At 45.3% G+C, this 17732-nt stretch overlaps 1 protein-coding gene and 1 non-coding gene across 3 annotated transcripts in view; both read left to right on the top strand.

Annotated features, from left to right (window-relative positions):
- Nucleotides 1-17732, top strand: part of LOC113023568 (E3 ubiquitin-protein ligase DTX1-like) — a 43872-nt gene that overhangs the window by 23057 nt on the left and 3083 nt on the right. For both annotated transcript variants that reach the window (XM_026169684.1, XM_026169685.1), the window contains exons 3-11: nt 3939-4153; nt 4242-5113; nt 15246-15307; nt 15886-16047; nt 16161-16222; nt 16311-16477; nt 16560-16713; nt 16808-16897; nt 17576-17674. In XM_026169684.1, coding sequence (XP_026025469.1) covers nt 3939-4153; nt 4242-5113; nt 15246-15307; nt 15886-16047; nt 16161-16222; nt 16311-16477; nt 16560-16713; nt 16808-16897; nt 17576-17674 — 1883 coding nt within the window. The remainder of the gene's footprint in view (nt 1-3938; nt 4154-4241; nt 5114-15245; nt 15308-15885; nt 16048-16160; nt 16223-16310; nt 16478-16559; nt 16714-16807; nt 16898-17575; nt 17675-17732) is intronic.
- Nucleotides 13374-13461, top strand: trnay-gua (transfer RNA tyrosine (anticodon GUA)). The gene is given in 2 exon segments: nt 13374-13410; nt 13426-13461. It is a non-coding gene; the product is annotated as a tRNA-Tyr (tRNA).

The raw sequence follows: 17732 nt of genomic DNA on the forward strand, positions 1-17732 counted from the left end.
CAGTCATCCAGGTCATCGTAGTCAAAGGAGCTTGCAAAGAAAAGCGTCTGGACTTCTTTAAGTTGCTTGAAGAAGTTTCACCTCTCATCCAAGAAGCTTCTTCTCCGTGCTATCTTACGGAGCCCCGTAGGGGACATGGGAGAAAAAAAATTAAGACGGACTTTTGCGAGATCTCGCAAAACAAACTCGGGATCTTGCAAAACTTTTGCGAGATCTCTCAAAAGTTGAATTCCAACAATGGCGGCAGCTACTTAGTTGTAATATTACTCTTTCTGGGTCACAAAATACACTTTTAAGATATTTTGAGGCGTGAATGTAGCTGTGTAAACGTCAGATACCTGCTCGGTTTACAAGACATCACATATTTGCAAAAGTGCTCCGACGTTTTCAGAGATCTGACACCCACTAGCTCGAAGCTAACGGGAGGTCGAGACCTACTACAGCCGGGAGGAACACCGCTTTCCCGGCACATCGTGCCTCGACCTCCCGGTCGGCTTCGAGCTGGCGGCCTCCGAAGAATGCGGCTAAAACTTTTGCGAGATCCCGAGTTTGTTTTGCGAGATCTCACAAAAGTTTTTGCGAGATCTCGCAAAAGTCTGTCGTAATTTTTTTTTTCTCCCATGTCCCCTGCGGGGCTCCGTACTATCTAAACTCCTTGCTATCTAAAATATAACGGGACACCGGAGTATATTCTCGAGCATCTCATACTTCTGATAATCAGCTGTCTGCTTGACGTTTATTCAGCTGTGTAAAAACTAAAACTTTAATCTCAGACAAACCGATTCACTCAGGAACAAATATGCACAACGTTTTGACCGTAAGAAGTAGCTACACAAATGATTTGATGCTGTCTGTATTTGGAACCTTATTAAAAGAAAATTCATAACAATGTGTCCCGAGACTGTAACATGTGCTGTAGGTTTTAACTTGGCTGTTGCTAGTTTACTGTTAGCTGTTGGTACACAGTTCTTCTTTTAAACCTTTTTAAGTAATAATCGCTGTAAATGCGTAATTAAGATTATGTTTTCTATGAACAACATTGGATATGAAGATGCTCCCAGATCGGACGAGACTCGGACGTCAGGAAACATTAGGGCCGCAGTACAAAAAAGGGCTCATGTGACTTTCGCAGTTATCTGGAAATGAGCTGTCAAGGCCGTGTGATATGCAGGAAAAGATCGGCATGCACTCGGAAACCTTTCAGATGTCGATACTGTGTTCAGAAACAAAGGGCAGCTCGTCTTCTCTGTGATAAGACCTTGGCCTGCTGAGTGGGAGTCCAGCACAGATTAAGCTGTAACTACACACAAAGTACACAGATGCAGTACAGCGAATCCTTTTCCCACAATGCCTCCTCCTCCTGCTTTCGTGTACAGAGTGTGGTGTTCTGTGTAGGTATGCACTAATCCAGTATTTTGATCAGAGATCAGATTTGAATCAGCGATCTGGTTTGAGCATCAGTGACAACGAGCCAATCTGTTCAGAACAGCCCTGATCTGTCCTGTGTTTACTTTGAGTGCATTAGCGGCGGGGGATCTAATGGCGGTAGCTATGTCTGTACTTGCTAAAGGGTTTGTATTATATGTGTTTTTGGTGTTTTCTGGGTTTGACGCAGCTCTAACCACAAATGAACGGCTGCTTGAGCGTTTTGCAGGTTCTTCTCACCAGAAAACACCAACAAGTCGTGACTGAACTTTAAATTCTCGCTCTCATCTTGGTCGGGGTCATACCTCACATTAAGACCTTTTTGGATCTCTCTGCCTCTAAATTTAGGAAATGTCTGGCCAGATTTCACATTTTGCTGTCACGGTGGCCGAACATCACGAAGGACAGACAGACAGCGGCGAGGGTCGGCCTCAGTCTGCCGTTTGTCTCAGGCTGAATGAACTTGTTCTCTCTGCAGTTCGAAAGAGAGAAATTACGTTTCTCATGGTAATCAGCAGGTCAAGTGCTCCCTGCTGTGCTGTCCATTCAACAGAGTGTGAAGGAGGAGGAGGAGGAGGGGAAGCACCGTTTCTCCTCTCTCCCACACACTGACGATGTTCTTGTGAACTCCTGCACATCTCCAGGCACAAAGCAGAGTTTGATATCTCAGTTCGATCATTCGCCCTGTCTCTGTTTCTTCACCTCCTTTGGTGTTTTTTTAGGTTTGTGTGCTTATGCCACTCTGCCAGTATAACCTCTTTATAACAGCCTCTCACACATATGCCCTCCTGCTCTTGCCCTGGCTTTGACTGAATAGCCCGTTCCCCTGGAGACGGTGGTAGTTTCTGGTTGGTTGGCTTAGGGAGCCTCCTGCCATCCCTCGGCCCCACGGGGAGACAGAGAAACACTGTTCTGAGTATTTCTTGTGGTATTTAAAAAAATCTTTTGACTGTTTAGCAGACTGTCAGCGCTGTGTTAGACTGAAAGTGAAAACGCAGCAATACGAGCATGTGATTGTCAGAAGAGGACTCTCCCGTCCCCTTTGTGGAGCTGTTGTGGTGGAAACTCATCGAAGTATTTTAATGAAAATCATGCATGCAGCTCGAGAGGCTGCATCATGGAGCCATCAGTTGTTGCCCTTTTCAGTTCCTCTCAGCGTCTCTGCTCTTTCTGCAGGCATGCTGCCTATTAATGGGAAATTAGATTATTATTCACTTAGGGGTGGCCGATCAGGCCACAAGATCATATCTCTCGGGGTGGAATCGGGATACATCTAAATCAATCCTCCCCACAGATTTAGTTCAGCTCATGTGATCAGACTCGAGGCAAATCTCTCTGCTTTCTCTTTTCACTTTTTTCATATCTTTATTGGGGTTTTCATGACTTTCTTTGTTGGGTTTTGGGTCTGCTGTGCTGTTCTGTTTACAACAACAGTTACTCCTCCGAGATGTGCAGAGTCTCCTAAGTGTTTTACAACCATCTGTGCTGACCGTTAGTTCGTGTGAGGTTGAAAAGTTAGGGCAGTTCATTAAAATTAAGATTTTCTACGATGTAAATACCTTCAGATTTCTAACTCAGGCAAATATGAAATATGTTAAAGCGTGATTATTTATTGCCAGTGGTTGTTGAGATTGACTAAATCATATAATTGTGTTTGTGTTACTTGTGTTAGAAACTCCGCCCCTATTAGTCGCCCACCATGAAACACCCGCACAGGAGCAGCACGGCCAGAAGTGAAGCAAAGTAAATCTAAGACAAGTGACCGGCTCTGTTGGCTTTGAGGGTTTTGGTTTTTTTAATTTTTGCAAAGACATTTATAAAAATCTAATATTTCATATGAACTTAGTAACCTCATCCATTTATTTTTCTCTCACGTATCCGAGCCTTTCTCACCCACAGACACGTTTTTGTTTTCTGTCTTTTTACATTTACGAGCTTGCATACATGTTCTCATTCATTTCAATTGACCTCCTAAATGTGATGTTAATTGACGAGGTGAGGTTCAACATGCCACCCACGCCCATTACCAGTCATGACTCACCTGTCAGTGGAGCCAGAATCCAGGAAAAGGTCACCAACATGTAGCCACACACCTGATATTTAGACTGTAGTATTGATATTTTAACCTTTGCCTCCCTCACCCAGACCACCATACTCCAGTTCTTCTGGTGGGTCACCAAGGTTTTCCTGCTCCAGCTGAGAGACATTATTAATCCAGTGTCTGTCCTGGTCTGCCCTCACTCGGACATGCCTCGCCTAGGAGGCCTGAGATCTGTGATCTCATAATTCCTCTAGCTTTGTTTTGCTTTTGGTTGCTTCTTTACTCACAAGTGATCATCACAGCAGGTAGCACAGATTTGACCCTCCTGATCCAAAGGGATTTGCATCTCCTGGATCGAACAGAGGTTCTTATGTGGACATTTAAACTCTGCATCTCTGCGTGGCATCTTTACTTAGCTGTCCTCAGGACAAAGAGGCTGAAATTGACCCAGAGTTTTGTTTGTGTCTTTTAGGAACCATCCGTCCGGTACGGAGGAGTTTTTATGATCCAGCCTCGGGCCCGGGTCAAGGTTGGCAGTGGGAGTGGGAAAACGACGCAGGCACATGGACGCCGTATGACATGGAGGTGGCCATCGCCATCGAGAGCGCCCACAGTCGTCAGCAGCCCTGCCTCGACCTGACGCCGCTCGGCTTCTGCTACCTCATTGATTTTCAGAACATGACGCAGGTTTGTTCATGTGCACCCTGAACCTTTCTTGCAGGATGCGATCTTTATTTCTTTATTTCTGAAAATTCATTTTTCTGTCTTCCTGCAGGTGAACAGACAGAGCCAGAGGTGTCGGAGGATCCAGCGGCGTGCTGACATGGCTTACCCCATAGTGTCCGGTCCGCTCCCTGTACCTAAAGGAGGAGGTGTAGGCGCAAGCGGAGGCCTGACTGGGGCCTTGCTGGGCGTTGGGGTGTCAGGAGCCAGCATGGGGGTCGGAAGCTCTGTCTACCCTAATGGAGGATTGCCAGCCACAGCATTAGGCCAGCCTTGTTCTTGCCAGCAGTGCATGCTGGTCCTCAGTGTGAAGGCCAATACAGGAGGAGGAATACAGACTCTGGGAAGACGATCTTTAACCATGCAGCGACCCAAGAACTCAGCGCCACCCCCCTCTAAATCACTAAGTCCATCGAAATCAGCCACCCTGGGACGGGGACAGCAGCAGAACGCCAACTCCAGCTACTATCAGACGCTGCCGCACGGCCTCGCCATCTCCAAGAACACCGCCTCCCAGAGGGTGAACGCCCAGCTCTTCGCTCAGTCTCTCGCCGCCCTCACCGCTGGCACCTCCTCCATGAGGATCTCCGTGTCTTCCAGCAGGCCGCCTCCGCCGTCGCTCCCGCCACCTCAGCCCCCCACATCCAACCCGAACCCTCCGTCCGTTCCACCCAAGCATTCCTCATCTTCAGCCAGCGACTCGGTGCCAACCGCCACTCTGATCACCCCTGCCAGCAGCGTAACCACGCCTCCTTCTCCTGTGCCAACTCCATCACCGGTGGTGATGAAGCCGCAGCGGTCAGCATCATCCGCAGCGACAGTGTGCCACGCGCCTTTACCACAGCGATCAAGCTTAGCCGGCCTGAGCAGACCGGCGTTGCAGAGGATTGCCATGGCTCAGTCCAGAGCGCTCATAGCTTCAGGGTGAGTGAACGAAACACACGCAGACGGTTTGTTTTGAACTTTAGCATTTTGTTTGTGTGGAGCCAGAAGTGACCAAAATTGTACAAGAGGGTGGAACATCAAATCATGGCTCTAGTATCCAGGTGAAGAGTTAAAATCACCCATCGTACAGCTGATGAAGGAAGAAACTATCCAAAGACACCAACATGTGTTTTGGAGCAGGTGGGCAGACTGCAGCAAACTAAAACAGGGACAAAGAGTTTGTTTGTGTGCACCACATTCATAGAGCTGAGAGGCATTTAGCATGTGAAGGTCGTCTTTATTTCATTTGAATACACAACAGAAGGCTGATTTGGCGTTATATTATAATCTTCTGACTCTCATGCACCCTTATTTCTGTCCAAGTGACCTTTAAACCTGCTGTTAAGTGTTATTAGGATGGCTTTGTTGTCTGAAAATACTTTTTCTGGTAGGTCTGTATTTTTAAAATGGCCAACAATCACCTTCAGCCAGTTTCAGAAGTTTTGCAGCCTTAATTGTAGCAGCATTTCCTCTTATTTATAATAGTTTTCATCATTCAACAAAAATCTGTATTGCTTTTGGCCTTGTGGTGAACTGCAGTTTTCCCCTTTGGCTGTAGCTCAAGTAGACAGTTACATGAAAACCAGCTATAGGAAATAATCTCAAACAAAAAAAAGAGGCTTTAAAAATGTGCAGGATGTTTTCTGAACATGTGTGGATAGAGGAAAAGGGATAAAAATGCTGTGCAGTCCTACTTAAAGAGAGAAACCTGCTGTGAACATGTTTATTTGTGCTATAAAGTTGGACTTTTTAACAGTCTGTGGGGAGGAACTGCAGCTTTTCAAGCTGAACCACTAAAATTAGCAGCAGTAAGCATAGCTTAGCTCCCTAAAACTGCTCTTTCCTGCTGTTTCTCAAGTCAAATTTGGGCTACAGTTGGTCTGTTCGTCTCAGCAGACTGGCTCAGCATCTCTTTTATTCGATGTTAACTGCATGTAGTTACACAGGCTCAGTATGTGTTTACATTTTAAACAAAGTCTGTCTGTATCTCATACTCATGAATTTCCCACATTGCGCAGTCTTAATGCAGTCAAATATGTACAGACTTGCACAATGAAGTGCTCTCGTTGACAGTTTGCACTCTTGCATGTTCAAACATGCACTAACGTTGTTACAGATATGCACGCCTGAGTAAGAGCTGCTAAATATTTACACACACACACACTCTGTTTGTAATGAGTCGTGTGAGACTCTGAGTGGCTCTTTTCAGAGGTGGGATTCAGAGCTGTCTCTCTGTTAATAGTTTAGTTTCAGTATCTTAGATTTGTTTGCTCAAAACGGCCTAACTATTTTTCCCTCCTAGCAGTGGCTGACTTATAAACAGGCAGCGGTGAAAAAGAATGAGATTTGCTGTCTGGGACGTGCCTGGTGGCTTTCTTAGAAGTCTGAAAATCATATTTTTGATGGGGTTAAAGCTACAGATACTATTTAGTTTGGATTCTAGTAAAAACATATACAATGTCGAAGATTGATGTAGCTTCCAGATCTGTAAAGTGACAGAGGTGCCTTAACTCTGCATTCCTTTGAAAGGCCACCAGGGGGCGATCCCTGCGGTCACAGAAAGACTTCAGTCCTGTAGAAGTCTGTGGGAAACCGGGCCTCATCTTCCTCCCTTTGTGACCTCAGTAGACACTTTCCTGATGTTTTCTGGCCTCAGGTGTTAGTATCAGGTCATGCTGAATTAAACACAAAGATCATTTCGTAAATGATGGTCCTTATCGAGTAGCGTTTACACAGGAGGCAATTTCCTCATCACATATCGCTTTGTTGCTGGCGGTGATTCCAGGTAACCTAGGTAACCCTATACTTGATTTACTATAGTGTCATATGTCAGTTAACAGAATCATCTGCTGTCATTGGTTGGCATTTTCATGGCTCACCTTCAAATAGAGAAATGTTTAATGCAGGACCCGCCCACTACATGTCACTAACTGGTTATTACGCCTGTCGTTGCTGCATGTTGTTGACTTTCCATGGTCTCTGCTGCTGGTCACATCCTGTATGGATGCCCTTTTGGAGTCTGGAATGTGTGTGCGGTTTCATATGCAGTTTTCAAAACACCCTTCATAACGAGACTTGGCTAACGCTTTGGGGTCTGTGGTAAAACATGAGTAAAATCTATATTTCCACACTAGAAATAGTCGTGTAGAATACTCGTTTATCTTATTTGAATATCCAATAAATGTTGCGCTGATGGTGCATGCAAGATCACGGTTTCAGAAAATGTAATAAAGAAGTATAATTAGAGTTTTAGACCCAACAGTAAAATAAAATACAAATAAACCAACCAGCCTCACCAAATGAATTCTGGGGTCCTTGAAATTTGAGATTTAAACCTGTTAATAGTAATGGCGGATAAATATAAACAGATAAATGCTGATAAAAAGTAAAATCAAGACCAGACTGGAGATCCAAAAGGTTAACCTGACCTTGGAACTGTTTACTTGCATTCCTGTAAACTGTGTGTCCGAGTCAAATAAATAAAATTCAGCCGAGCGTTGTGCATGTCGTCCATCTGTGAGGCGGCATCTGGAGAGCAGAGGAGAGGACGGACGAGGGAGCGTGGAGGCCGTGGGTCAGCAGCCAAAAACAAATAAATAAATAAATACGTAACAGCTTCATGGTCGCCGAAAAGGTCTGAGCACAGAGGAAACGAATCAAACGCAGCAAAGACAATCCAGAAAGTCTTGTTTACACTGACGCTCAAACTGCTGCTGGATTCATTCTGAGGCTCTTTTTTCTCTGAGAGAGAAAACTGAGTGTTCACACAGCTGAAGGTCAGTCATTTTAAGCAAGAGAGCCAATGAAGACGCATTTAAAGCTCAAAGACGTCACGGTGATATTTTCTCATGCATTGACTAACTACAAGAAAAGCCAGCAAGTGCTGACCGTTAACTTCAGACAAATTCCTCCTTTTTCATTCTCCTGAACTTCAGACTGCCACGGCTCAGTTTCCTTTTGGTTTTCATGATTTCATTTTGATCTTCTGATGCTTTACCGACTGTACTTGATTCACCTTTGCTTTACATATTCACTTATGTTCAGCTGTTGGGCCTGAAAAAAGAACATGGTAAATAAGTCTGTTTTAAATCTCGTAACCTTGTGTTAAACTTAATTACCAAACCATCATTTAAGATTACAGAAAAAGAAACGAAAGAAAAAACCTGATGTTATAACCAATCCCAGAAGGTTTATCCCGCCTACAGAACTATCTGATTGGTTTTATGGCACAAGTAAAAGCCAATTAGCCGATTATGGTGAGTTAAGGCAGCGTCAGCAGTATCGGCTACCTGTAGCTTCAGGATGTGAAAAGTGATGCCGACATGGGAGCGACTTACACTTGCACTATTTCACCCTGCAGGGGGCGACTGTTGAGCATACTACTCATTAAATAAATAAAATGCTCAAATGTGGCGGATATTTAATAAATCACGATCATGTTTGAGTCAAAAGGACATGCAGAGGGCTGACTGAGTCCACCTCCAGTAGTTGCAGAAGCAGCATTTTTGGGAAATGTGTTGCTCTTTCACCCACGTAGACTGATTTCAGTCAGTTTACAGTTACAATCAGTCTTCAGTACTGCAGCAGAGAAAAACTAAACCACAACTTTCCATGGTCTCACTCAGCAGTGACTAAAGCTTGAAACCAGTAGTTGTGTCACTCCTTTCTCAGGAAAAAGCCTTCCCCTGCACAGGAAGTGGTGCGTTTTCAGATCAACAAACAGGAATCTTACAGACTTTAAAACTGAAATCAGGCTCAGACAGTTTGAGATGTAGATTTTGATTTCTTCTCCTCCCCCCATCCGTCTCCTCCCTCCTTGCCTGTCCCGTCTCGGTGGTCGGGGGCCCCTTGGACCCTCATTGTTGGTCTCCACAGTAACCTTTGTTGGATTATCCAAGCCTGGACTGCATTAGCAGCACAATACCGAGCCTCTGCTGGGTTTCACTTCTTTTCCTCCTTCCCCCTCTCTCTCATCTCAGCTCTATTCCCTTTCCTCATATATGAATACCTTTCTCTTCATTGCAAGCTGCTTTTGCTCTGCTTTTTGAGCTATTTTAAGCCTGACTTTACTTTTTTCACACTGGGTGGAGATGGTGGAATAACCCCCGGTATAGCTGCTGAAGAAGCTGAAGCTTCATATTCAGTCATTCTAGGTGGAGGAGAGGCAGACAGTGTTTGCTTATAACCCCCCAAATGACAGTGATCAAGGGTGTGTGTGTGTGTGTGTGTGTGTGTGTGTGTGTGTGTGTGTGTGTGTGTGTGTGTGTGTGTGTGTGTGGACAGCCTCTGTCTCAGACAGCGACTGAGACAAGGAGGGGAGGGGAGTCCATGACAAAGAAACGAGTCAGCAAACTGTCAAAAGATTGATCACACAGTGCTGCAAGAAATCAGGCCAACCAAACACACACACACACACAGGCGCTCCGCTGCCCGGCTGTGAAGGCATTTAACACACACACAGTAAAAGTAAATATTGACGGACCTAACAGGAGCTGCAGTGCAGAATGTCTTATCTCTCTCTCCAGAGGGGGATTGTGGGAAAACAGGACAAAGGGAGTGATTGAGTTGGGGGGGGCTGCACAGACTCAGCATACTGAGGAAAAATGAAGCCAAAGTCGGGGGTGAGACAAGGACGGGGACAAAGGGGCGACACCTGTTTAGTTCACCAACAGGTTGCAGTTTTTAGCTTGAGCGGCCTGTAGGGGGAGCTGTAAGCACAGACAGGCTGAGCTCAGTCTCATCTGGTGCTTTTCACACACTCACACAAATGATAGAGGTTTTTATTTGGTCATTATCTGCAGGTTTTGGGGGGGGGGGGGGGGGGGGGTTGAAAATAACAACAAACCCAACCATAAAAAAAAGCAAATTATCGATTAAAAAAAAGTCCTAAAGATGAACAAATTCCAAGATAAACACAAAACAAAAACAGACATGAAGTGGGGAAAAATAACGACGGAGCAACATGGAGAGAACAGGATGGTGTGACTGTGCACACGCCGCGCCCTGAGTGAGGTTTGTGACCTCACGGTGATGTGACGGTGACCAGGCTCCAGTCATCGGTGTCGTGTTTCACCGTGTCCATTAAACTGCGGTCAGATTAACCATAAATTATTCATCACCAATCAGAAACACTCGGTTATGTTATTTTATATGAATTACAATGTATCCGTTTCTTTCTAAAACTAGAAAAGTGAAGTAATATTGTTCCTGGACAAAGATTTCTTTTCTTATTAGTTTACTATATTTCTCATAGGTTTTCTCATAAATTTGCGATTTCTTGCTAATAAATTTGTTTTTTTCCTTATTATTGTTTTTCTTTTATCCCTTATTTTTCCAGCATTTTTTCTCACACATTTAGAAATGTCTTGTATTAAATTTACAATTTTCTTCTTGTAAATTGGCAATTTTTTCTTTTCTAATTTGATTTTTTTCTCTTAAATTAATATTGAAACATGGTACCAGGAACAAAAGTCTGCTCACATTTGCCTTAATCAATCTTTCAGCTGCAGGAGAAAGTTGAACCTCGAGGAGTGACGAGTGAGCCGAGACAGCCAGACCAAACATGTCTGCGTTATACATTTACACCGATTACAGAGTTAAACTCGGGGCAGCTCCGACAGCCTCTTTAGAACATTCACATAACTTCATCATGAATATTTCTGAACCTCTGATCGAGCCTGCCATTATTCATTCAGCACATGCCCCTCCTTCTCCCAGCATGCATTTAAAATGTCGCACAACCCGTCCAGCACTTTCTGTCACATCAATTTTTTTTAAAGCAGAGGAAGCCTGCTCGGGTGTGTGTGTCTGTAAGTGAGTGTGTTATTGTCTGCTGTCTAAATCAGTCCAGCTGATGACCATCTGGGCCCGAGGGGAGCGGGAGGAGCAGCGGCGGAGGGATGGAGGGATGGAGGTGAAACAAAGCCGAGGGAGGGTGTGATCTGGTGGGAAGCAGGCAGAGGGGAGGAGGGCGGTTTGAGGTCGTGGGGGGGTCAAGAGACTCGTCTCATTCATCCCCTTTCCCCCCCAGGCGCACACTCGGTTTTTTCTTTTTGAAAAGTCTCTTTCTTTGCTGCTCGTATTTCCATCGGCGCTCACGGGCTTCCTGCGTCTGCCCGATTACTTCCTCCTCTCCCAGGAGAGTGGACTTAGATGGAGATGAAGATAATATTAGTTCTGTTTTTATTCATAATTATGATGTACCTGTTGTTGGGCTGATACCAACACAGAGATGTGATGAGCTCTTCAACACGCAGCATTTTAGAGAGTTTTCCAGGACACACAGCTCTCTGAGTACCTTCCTAAGTACAGAGGTGTCTGCAGAAAGAAGAGAGATTTTCCTTTGAATTACAGTTCAGTGAAATTCCCTTTAAGGAAGACGTGTGACCCTTCAAGATAAAGCTGAGATTTTTCCTTCAGGAGATGCAGTGTGGAATAAAGGCAGTCAGCACATCAGTGGGGCAGCTGGAAAGTGTGTTAAGTTGAAGTCCACGAGGCTTATCCTCCTGCTAACACAGCAGCTTATTAAATATTAATAGATCCCGTGAGAAGCAACCAGCGATTAGCGCCCGCGTGTGTGTGTGTGAGATTCCTGCCGTCGTTGTCACTCGCCGACTTGATCCGGTGCAGATCCAACATGGTGTCGGTGTTTCCCCTCTGTCATCAGCGAGCGCGCTGCTACTCGCGTGTTGTCATAAATAAATCTTTAAGAGCTTAAACGACTTTGAGTGCACACGACAGCAGAGCGCTCATTTGACACGCTGAGCTCGTTAACGCAGATGGAAATATGACGAGATTACGACGTGATAGTCGTCCTGCTACACACAGCAGTTGGATTATTGTTAAAATAGACCTTTCATGTGAACTGATGTGATTCAGTTGTTGGTCCTCAAAATGCACTGATGGATTCTGCTGGAGGAGGATGAGGGATGGGCATTGCGAGGATTTATCAGTACCAGTATAACTCGACACTGATTCTTCTTGTATATTGAAATAACGTAACTGAATAAAATGGATCGGATGTCTGATCCAGCTCATTGCATCACCATTGATTATGCTGTCCACGTTCTTATGAGACACTGGGAAGTTCACCGGTGATATTTTACTCATCTCAGCCTCATAATCAGCAGGTGTGACACATTTTTGCACGCTGAACACCACCACACTCTGCACTGGATAAATCCAGCCTGTGAAAATATGATCCTGCGTGTAAAAATGGCTGTAATTCTTACACAGTAAATGCAAGACTTTTGTTAAACTCTTTGAGTTAAAGCTCAAGTTTGGACTTTGAACACATCTTGATTGTTTAATTTAAAATCTTCTGTGTTGATTTTCTTTGTTGGCACATTGTCCAAAAGTTTATGGGCTGTCAGAGCTGACGGCTGCTGCCTCGGGCTGTAATGATGTGTACAGGGATGTGGGTGCACTACATGCCTCATACCGCCTTAAATAAGTTAATACATGAAGTGAGTGGAGGGCTGACTGCACGCTAAGCAGGATTGATCCGTTCATCGTTAAGGCAAAGAGTCTGTTTGTGTCAGTGCGTTATCCTGCTTTAAAAAACAACAGCCGTCTGTTTTAAGCTTGAGAAAGTTAAACCTGTCCTAAAGCTTTTTAAAAACCAAATCAAAGTCTCGGGGATTTTCCTTTGGGCACCAAATTATTCATATGCGGGGAAAACGATAAATCTCATCTGGTACTTCTTACAAAACAAAATTTCTTTGTATCAAAATCAGTAGAAAAAAATTAAAACTTGAGCTGTTTGAGTGAATATTGGTATCATTTTAAAAAACGGTGACTCTGTTTGTGGTAGGAGAAATAACACGACTGCACACAAGCAGCTTCGGTCATCGTGTGTGAGAGCTGAAGGCAGAAAGTGTGTTCAGTGTTGTGTTATTCGTGTTTGGAGGTTCTTGGTATTCGAGTGCGTATGTTTACTCTTCTTCTCCTCACACCTTCTGTTTATCTGCTTATAAGCGTGAACAAACACCTCTCACACACTTCCTGATGCACACAGATAGCAGTGAGTCACTCGCTCGTGCGTGGTCATGCGTCGCTGAGTGAGGTAGGTGAAAGCTGCTTAGTGGCCTGTTAAAGCTTAACCAGCAACAGGAAACAGCAGATCATCGCTGCCGTCTCTCAGGCCTGTCGCACGTTCCCTGTTTGCATTTGTGTCGTGGCAGGGGGAGCCAAGCCAGCCCCTTCGATAGCTCAGTTGGTAGAGCGGAGGACTGTAGAGGCTGATCACAGTGATCCTTAGGTCGCTGGTTCGAATCCGGCTCGAAGGAGGTGCTCTGTTTTCTCTCCTGTAGAGGACAGAGCTGGGACACAACACTGGATTTTGAGTGTTTGCTCAGTGTGTGTAAAACATGGAAGTCACTACCGGTTTGTTATTCTGCGTTCCAGATACCTCAGAACTCGGATGTCAGAAGCACGTTCAAGGAAAAGTGTTATTTAGAGAGTCAAAAATACACAACAGTGAGAGTACAGAATAAAGCTTACTGTTCAGTGCTGCCATCGTGGAGCATCTGCTCCAACTGTCTGAGTTGCTCCGCCAAAAACTTAAGGAACGCATCGTTAAGCCCAGTCTATCAGCTGTGTGGTCATCAAGCTGGAAAAACAGAAGACAGACGGATGATGGATGGCTTAAAATGAAACGCAACTAATGAAAGCAACATAAAAAATGACGTTATTCTTTATTTTACTCGTCTTTTATGTCATCAGAAGAGTGAAAGAAGTCAGTGTGGTAGAACGTGACCTAAGCAGCTGAAGAATGGCAGGAGACAGAAGCTGTCCATTTATTCACCATTTTATGACCAAACAATATTTACAAAAAAATAAATAAGAAACTCAACTCCATAGCTAACTCAGTTCGAATAAACATAACTGAAGTTAAATCAGGTCAAACTGCACACAGCTACACTGACCTGGTCATCCCCCCAAACACCTGCTTTCATCTGCTTAAATAGTCCACTCAGCCCTGGACTAATCCATTAGGTATGTAAGGCAAACATTTCTATACTCAAACCTGTACAGCTACTCTTTCCAAGCAATCAAACTCTGCAGTGTGTAGTCGATACATATTACAACAAATCCATTTCTCTATAAACACTCTGAAATCAGCTTTATCAAATAACACTCGGTCTCTTCTTGTGACCTTGTGACCCCTTCCTGATTAACCAGGAAGCTATAAATACAGGAAGTGAAAGTACATTTCCTCCTTTTGCTCCTGGAACAGAGGTGGGTAAGGTGAGTTCAAACTAAACCGTTTAACAGTTGAAATAAACAACCTGTTAACTTACCAAACTTGTCAGATTCAAACCAGGATGTTATGTTACATAATCTGTAAAAGTGCAAAACATAAACAAACCCGGGATAGTACATGTTTGCCTATTACAGAGTAGATATGAGAGTTACAGATTTCAAAATGGGCTGTGGTCGTTTTAAATCTGGTGATTGAATGTTAAAACAAGCTTGTTGAGCGATCTGCAGGGTATAAATATCAGAATAATAAAAGTAACAGTCTGTTAACATAATAAGACTTCCTGGACAGTCTGTTGTAAGCTGTAGTATTTTCAGTTTTCACCTGACCTGAGGCTTCAGTGTGAAACATAAACAGAAAAAACATTGATTATTAGAAAGAAATTCACTGGTGTGAGTCAGTCAGTGTGTGTCTCTGCAAGGTGGTGATGACGATGGGCTTCGTGACGAGGCAGGTAATCCCAGCAAGCAGCTGTGTGACGTCCATCTCTTTGAGCTCAGTGAGCAGATGGAAACTCCGAGGATTAGCTCTCATAAACACACACACACACCCGGCAGTCCTGCACACACTCCTCCAAACAAAACGGTGCACAGAGGAAGAAGACGCGTACGTGACACATCGAGGAGATAAAAATAACGAGTGAATTTCTTCTTTATTTGGTTCCATTTCTGTCTCTCTGCGCGTTTACCTGTGTGAAAATGACAGTCATCAGTTTTTCTTAGTGAGTATTGAGGTTTAGTGTGTGATCTGAGCGCCTGTGAGGAAGCGTGGAAACACATCGGGCTAAATGGTTGTCTTCTTCTCCTGCAGCGTGCCCACCGTCCCGGTGAAGAACCTCAACGGATCCAGTCCTGTTCACCCTGCACTGGCCGGTAAGAATTATCCAAGACATTCAAATAGCTCAATACAGCTACACGAGGGAAACCAAATAACTGGCCGTTTATTGCAATATAAACGGGATCCACGACTTTGAACAGTCTGCTGTTACCAGTAACATCATTAGCACATAAGTAGGTCAGGATCTGATGGCAGGTGTCCTTCTGTACAGTCTGCCGGTCACCTTTTCATAATTCCTGTGCTCCACCACCAGATTTTTCCATGGCTGACTATCTAATTTTTATAAATATTTGAGTATATCTCTTCCTCCCCTCACCCCAACCGGTCGCAGCAGATGGCCCCGCCCCTCCCTGAGCCTGGTTCTTCCTGTTAAAAGGAAGTTTTTCCTTCCCACTGTGCTTGCTCATAGGGGGGTCATATGATTGTTGGGTTTTTCTGTGTATGTAATGTTGCAGGGTCTACCTTACAATCTAAATGCACCTTGAGGCGACTGTTGTTGTGATTTGGCGCTGTATAAATAAAATTGAATTGAATATAAACAACTTTAGGGTTAGTAAGAATGCAGAAACCACAGCGCTCTTCTCACAGACTGTTTCTTTCGGTTGTGTTTCAGGGATCACGGGAATCCTGATGAGTGCTGCCGCTCTGCCCGTGTGTTTGACCAGGCCTCCGAAGCTCGTGCTTCACCCTCCGCCTGTTAGCAAGAGCGACGTCAAGCCGGTGCCCGGCTTCGGCCACTGCTGCAGGAAGACCACCAAGAAACAGGCTCGCAAAGGTACGCGTGGTGATCTCTCCATTTTGACCTCTCAGCTTTCACAGTTGTAGAGATGTTGAACCATCAGCCGCAGGTTTCATCCCGTCGTCTCCCGTCCTTCTCTCTGTACGCAGGTAAAACTCCAGAGGAGGTGGTGAAGAAGTACCTGCAAAAAGTAAAAAGTCCACCAGAGGAGGTGAGACCTCAGTTTTTTATCATGAAATTCCATACCACGTGCAGAGATAAAGGGGAATGAGCCTTTCCTCTGTCTGAATATTTCCCAGGACTGCACCATCTGCATGGAGCCACTGGGGGGCCCGTCTGGATACAAGGGTCCAGGGGTGGGGCCTGTGTCCAGGGCGGAGTCAGTTGGACGGCTGGCACAGTGCGGGCACCAGTACCACTTCCAGTGTCTGGTGGCCATGTATAATAACGGCAACAAGGACGGCAGGTTAGAACCAGACCACTCTCCTCATCCTCTCAGGTTTTAGGAAAGTCCTTCGTTTAATGGATCTGCTTCCTCCTCTCTTCAGTCTCCAGTGTCCCACCTGTAAAACCATCTACGGCGTGAAGACTGGAAACCAGCCGGCAGGGAAGATGGAATACCATGTCATCCCACACTCTTTACCGGGCCACCCCGACTGCAAAACCATACGCATCATCTACAACATCCCACCAGGCATTCAGGTACCTCCAACACTTCAAACACCTGGACCAGCGGCCCTGTTTGGCCCTCACAGGTGGCGTTTCACACCCTCTAACGTTGCTCCTCTCCTTTCAGGGACCAGAGCACCCGAATCCAGGGAAGCCCTTCACTGCCAGAGGCTTTCCCCGACACTGCTACCTCCCAGACAGCGAGAAAGGACGCAAGGTAACCACCAACAGACGTCCATTCGTCCCGCTGTCAGATTTGTTTAGTGTTAGATGGTTTCGGTTTGGGTCACCCAGTTTTGGAGATGTCTGCTGTAGAGATGGACACCTCACTTCAGTATAATTAAGCTCAAAGTAGAATGGGAGGCGGAGACTTCTGCTACCAGGCTCCTCTCCCGAGGTACCACCTCTGTCTGGGTGACCCCTTTGTTGTCCTGCTAAATGCTCAAGCTGATGGGGGACTTCCCATGATGCACTGGGCATTTCAATTGGTTAGTTTATGGCCTGGTAAATGGCCTGCATTTGTATAGCGCTTTTCTAGTCCATAGGACCCCAAAGCGCTTTACACTACATTCAGTCATTCACCCATTCACACACTGGCGATGGCAAGCTACATTGTAGCCACAGCTGCCCTGGGGCGCACTGACAGAGGTGAGGCTGCCGGACACTGGCGCCACCGGGCCCTCTGACCACCACCTCAGGTGGTGGTCAGAGGGTTTAGTCCGTTACTTCCTCCCCACTTTACCAAGGTCTTGTCACTGTGGGGGCTATCTTATTGGTTTTCTCTCTCTGATACCTCACAGTGTACAGTGCCTATAACCAGTCTGCAGTCAGCGGGGAAAATATGGATGTTTGATTTTAGGCTGGGCTGAATCTCTAATTTTTTTTCACCTCTCAGGTACTCAGACTGCTCCTGGTAGCGTGGGACCGCAGGTTGATCTTCTCAGTGGGTACTTCAAGCACTACAGGAGAGTCGGACACCGTCATCTGGAACGAGGTAACTTCAGACCTAAGAGTGAATCGGATTGGTTGTTAGTTTGTGATGTAAAGACTGA

This window comes from Astatotilapia calliptera, chromosome 6 (assembly GCF_900246225.1).
Source record: "Astatotilapia calliptera chromosome 6, fAstCal1.2, whole genome shotgun sequence".
Lineage (NCBI taxonomy): Eukaryota > Metazoa > Chordata > Actinopteri > Cichliformes > Cichlidae > Astatotilapia > Astatotilapia calliptera.